Source organism: Pimephales promelas, chromosome 25 (assembly GCF_988280905.1).
Source record: "Pimephales promelas chromosome 25, fPimPro1.hap1.1, whole genome shotgun sequence".
Lineage (NCBI taxonomy): Eukaryota > Metazoa > Chordata > Actinopteri > Cypriniformes > Leuciscidae > Pimephales > Pimephales promelas.
In genome coordinates this window covers 17,183,451-17,188,545 of record NC_142793.1, presented here as the reverse complement: position 1 = coordinate 17,188,545, position 5,095 = coordinate 17,183,451, and the positions used below count along the sequence as shown (strand labels likewise).

Genomic DNA, 5,095 nt, shown 5'->3' with positions numbered 1-5,095 from the left:
CTCCACGAGAGTACTGTAAATATTAGTGTACTATCAGTGTACTGACTCAAACATCCCAGCCATAACTGTTATATATAAAAAAACACCCTTCTCCTTTGTAGCATTAACATGTATAATGTCTGAACTGCAACCTAAATGGAAAATTAACGGATTATCTTACTGTAAAAAAAAAAGAAAAGTTGCTGCCTTAAATTTTTAAGTACAATCAACTTAACTCATATTAACTTGAAAAAAATAGTTGAACTTATAAAAAATGTTGAAAATTGCTTAACTTATTTTGACGAGTTAAAGCAATGTAAAAACATGTTGTCATGACTTATTGATCATATCATTTTTTAACAGTGTAATAATAATTTCACATTATTTGAATTGAAAGGAGTTTGCTATTCCTTTAATTCTAGAGTTTAAAAAAAAGTGGGGTGACATTGTAAGTGAGGGAAGGGGAATGCCAAATACCGAAGTTCAATTCAATTTCAAGTACAACCAAATTCTCTAGACAAAGTCAACTGAATTGGGGAATTCAAGAGTGTGCACAGGTGTTTGGGTCTATGCCTGGTATTCAAACATAAAGTAACGAGCAAATTATGTTATCTCGAACAGATTAAGACGGTTGTATTGGTTTTTACATTCCAAAGACTTTTCAAAGGAGGAGTTCAAGTATGCAGTCAAGATGTTGGTGAATGAGCCCTCACTGGAGATCACTGACTGTAGAGGTAAAACAGAGACACCACTGACTAGTATCATCTAATGATTGAAGTAAAATGAGAGGTTTCCTTATCACTAAGCAACAGCTATGCTTTCATATAATCGTGCCACATGATTCAAGATGAATGCAATTCTGTGCATTTCACTAGCTTGATCTCTTTTCACTATTCATTCAAATAGAAGCACCCAAACTAGACAGGTCTAGCCGTCCACAGGCTTTCAGTCAAATTCTGACCTTACATGAGGCATAAAATGGCCTTCTCCAAGTTGAACTCCCAATAAGTAGGCTAATCCGTTTTTAGTTATTGATTTAAAAAAGGAACAAAAACCTCTTTCTTGCATGCACAAAAGGAGGCAAAATAGCAGAGGCTAAGGCACCACCTAATCATGAAAAAGGAGTAACTACAGAAAAATAAGTGCTTTCATCTCCCTCGTAAAATGGCGCAACTGATGAAGATCAGAGTAAACTGATATTTATTTTTCCCTCCCTAAGTTTTCCAATGCGGACGTGGCTCTTTGAGGTAATGAAAAGTGTCCATTTCACTTCTAAAAGCTAAGGATGTTAGTCCAACGCCAGGTATGGTTTACGCCAGTTATGGCAAGCACCCATAAAAAGTGAGAGGGCAAAAAAAGCTCCTCGACTCTCGTATATTCATAATAGAAATCATAAGCAGCAAAGAATGGCATGTACACAAAGTTCAGACACAAAGTAAGCTACCGAAATATACATATATTATTATTATTATTTCTATGAGAATAAATAGCGTAAGTGTTATTTTAGTTCTTTGCAGTTCACCTCTTAGCATGTTTGGGTTACCTACGAGAACATCCAACATGTGCAAATTCTTGTGTTATTGCCAGTTTTGCTCATAAACGTGGGAGGAAATGTGTGACAGTCATTGCTGGGGAAGCCTTGTAGCCTCGCTTCAAGCGGCCATGTTTGCTGAGGGCAATATAAAATCCCTTGTAAATGGAAGACTCGTATGCATTGTAATTGTTGGGCAGCAGCGTCTCCTTGAACTTGCACTCGTCATGGAAGGCCCTCTAAAAAAGGTATGGATTAGATAGTTAGTTTGGTATCCTCCTTCTAAGCTCCATCAATATACATCTAAACTCACAGATCAATGGTTCATCTTAAATAAATAATGATCTAATTAACAAAAGTGTTGCTCTAAAAATCCAGGCAACTCATTTCCAGTTTTCTTAGAAGCTTCAAAACTCCTCAATGGGAATTAATTTTTAAACTTTTACAGTCATCACATAAAATACACGTGAATTCAAGGTTAGATCCGTTTTCAAGGCCCATTCGCTTTCTAATGGAGATGCCAGTCAGCTGAACATCGGGAAAGCAAACTTTTTCAGTTTGTCTTAATAATGGATCTCTGAAATTGCCAACAGAGTCATTCTTTGCTATGCTTTAAGGTCACAATTTATCTTTGAAAAAAGACTGAAGCTAATTAATAATTTTTACTAGGACAGGATTTATATATACAGTGTATATATATATATATATATATATATATATATATATATATTTATACATATATATTTGTAATATTATATATATATATATATATATATAAACAGTTAGAATTTTAAACAAATGTAGGCTATACATGGATCATTTGTATTATGTTCGGATAACTTCTGCCTTACAACAATACAGCTTTGTTCCATCCTTATTTTGTTTTCTTTCTCTCTTTTTTAACGGCAGTGTGTGTGAATTTTGACTTTGACAAGAAGACCACGTTGTTACAAAGGTTGAGAAGCACTTTTACTGATTCTGTCTGCCATCAAAAGATAATGTGTTACTCATGGCGAGATCAGGCATCTAAGTAATGCAAGTTGAAAGCAGGTCAAAATTTCTTTCAAGCTATGCACAACATCACAGTCCACTGCTCATATGAGAACAGTAATGAAAAACGAATGACAAGCCAATATATTCAATGAATCATAAACTAGGCCTACAGCTGAGGAATCCAAAAAACGGAAGCAAATGACATATTCCATCCAGGCAATGATGCTCATATTTGAATGCACTTCAAATTAATCAAACACGGCAAAAAAAGGAAATTCATGTATTTGGGACAATCTTTTTTCTGTCTGAATGCAAGTTTTTCAAATATAGCCATGCTTTTTATTTCACTCTTCTGAATCATTAGGCCGAACTGTTCGAGAACCGTTACATTTGCATTTCCATATGTGCACGTTTCGGCACGGTAAGATTACAAAACATTCAGTTTGATGGTTGGATTATGGTTTTCTAGCGTCTACACGCTTTTCTTAGCCTATCATATAACATATATACGTACATTTACTGTACACTGTAAAAAAATATTTTCATGATTTGTAATCACAACATTTTTTCTTTTGTCAAATCAACTTAGATAATTTATGTAGTTCAGATAACATACTATTTTGAGTTTCTAGTGATTAAATTAATCTCCTTCATTGTATTAACTCAATTTTTTCATTTCAATGAACTTAAAATTTTAAGGCAACCAGGTTACTTCATTTTTTTAAGTTAAACCAACAATATTTTTTTACAGTGTGAGAATTTATATTTCAGTTTTACAGCCAATGTCGAAATTAAAAACATTTAATTTAAAGTTAAACATTTCTGGTGGTGTTTTGATCTTTAATGAAAGTATTTAGTTACTTTTTACTTAATGGTTACACCACTTGACATTTCAGAACAAACATACAAGCAAACGAACAAATAATAATAATAAACAATAATGTTTATTATTATTATTATTATTATTATTTATTTATTTATTTATTTATTTTATGACATAGGCCTACAAAGACTAGCCTGTTAATTCTAAGAACTTGGCTCTAATATGAAAAGATCAGCATTTTTATCACCTAAACCAGATAAATCCTTATTTGTCATTGACCCATTTAAAACCGCAGTAAAACTGTGGCGTTCTCTGCACAAAAACAATGAAATCAAACGACAGGCATACCTACCGTTCCATATAACCTTCCGCGGCTGCTCATTGCGACAAACATCTCGCTTTTCACCCCGTATAGAGTAACCACTCCTCTCTCTACCGCTGAGATTTCAATGAGACCTGATTGAACAGAACATCAGTGTTACATACATGACAATGTGGCACACGGCTCATTTACTCATTCTGCGGGATGCATTCTGCACAAGCCTTTGTTCTGCATTTTTTCGCATGCTGGCTAATTTTTTTATACAGTGACATGGAAAAAAAAGCCCTGCAGATTTGGCATGTAGCCTACGACAAGCTGATGGACGCTGTGTAAAATTAGTTGCCGTCTAAAATTGTCCAAGCATTCGTGTCATGTTTGAGCCTCGAGAAACTCGGCAGTGATTGACACAAGGGTTTATTTTAAAAGATAGGCCTATGTTATTGCTTTAGGGCACATGCAATAATAATAATTATTATTTGAAATAATAATTATATGGCAAATAATATAATTTATAATAATATATTTTTTAAATGTATAAATATAATATTATAGCCCATATATAGATCTATAGGCCTATTCTGAAATTAAAATAATAATAGAGCTGTGCATTCAGTCCTTCTGCATCCCTGCTATAACGTGTCATGCATGCCATTCTGGATGCAACTCACTGTACGGGTTCTCATTATGGACACCGTTGATCTTTCCGCCTGGCAGGACCTGCAGGTGAAACCCGATGCCCACATTGCAGTACAGCCTCCGCACTCTCTTAATGCCCAGCAAATAGTCACTCTCCCAGTTCAGGTCCGATTTCTCCACCGAGATCCCCAAAACGGAGCGGGAGAAGAGCGTCTCCCACCTTTTGTCCAGTGGAGTTGCATTAGTCCTGTTCGAGGTGGGATAAGAGGACACGATCCCAAGCAGAAAGCCCAGCAGAACAACCGCAGTCCACGTCCAGCGCCCGCTGCTCTCGCACATACTGATGAGGAACCTTTGCGCAGTGGCCATCCGGTTTACCCTCGGGGCACGTGGTCAAAATTAATGCCCCTAAAAATACCACTCTTGTTTTTCTTCTTTCGGCATGGTGGCAGGGGCTTATTTTTGGAAGGCAGGTCGGGGCTGCAGGCGTGTAACATAATAAGCCCCTCGGTAGATGAGAAGAGCAGGGCGGCAGAGCTTGAGCTGGTGGCGGTGGTGGTGGAGATGATGATTACCATGTTTCACCTCTCTGGATGGAGAGCACCACACCACTTACCAAAATACAAGCTCACCTTGCCTAGGAGATCTTCGGGATGACATCACTCACCTTCAGGATGACATCACGCTGACCTCATCGCGACCGGCGGGGTCAGTTTGAACGCGAGAACCCAATCGCTGTCGATCCACGCGAGCGGCCCCGGGGACAGTGAGCGCGAGAGTGCGTACGTGATGATGGGCTTCGCTGGCAGCT

General features: G+C 37.2%; 1 protein-coding gene across 1 annotated transcript; it reads right to left on the bottom strand.

Annotated features, from left to right (window-relative positions):
- Window positions 1–1,296: 1,296 nt before the first annotated feature.
- Window positions 1,297–4,742, bottom strand: fgf6a (fibroblast growth factor 6a). Its single transcript, XM_039695137.2, has 3 exons — window positions 4,317–4,742; window positions 3,679–3,782; window positions 1,297–1,749 (listed from the first exon to the last, which is right to left on the bottom strand). The coding sequence occupies exons 1-3, from the start codon at window positions 4,651–4,653 to the stop codon at window positions 1,573–1,575; spliced, it is 618 nt and encodes a 205-aa protein (XP_039551071.2). The 5' UTR covers window positions 4,654–4,742; the 3' UTR covers window positions 1,297–1,572.
- Window positions 4,743–5,095: the final 353 nt, after the last annotated feature.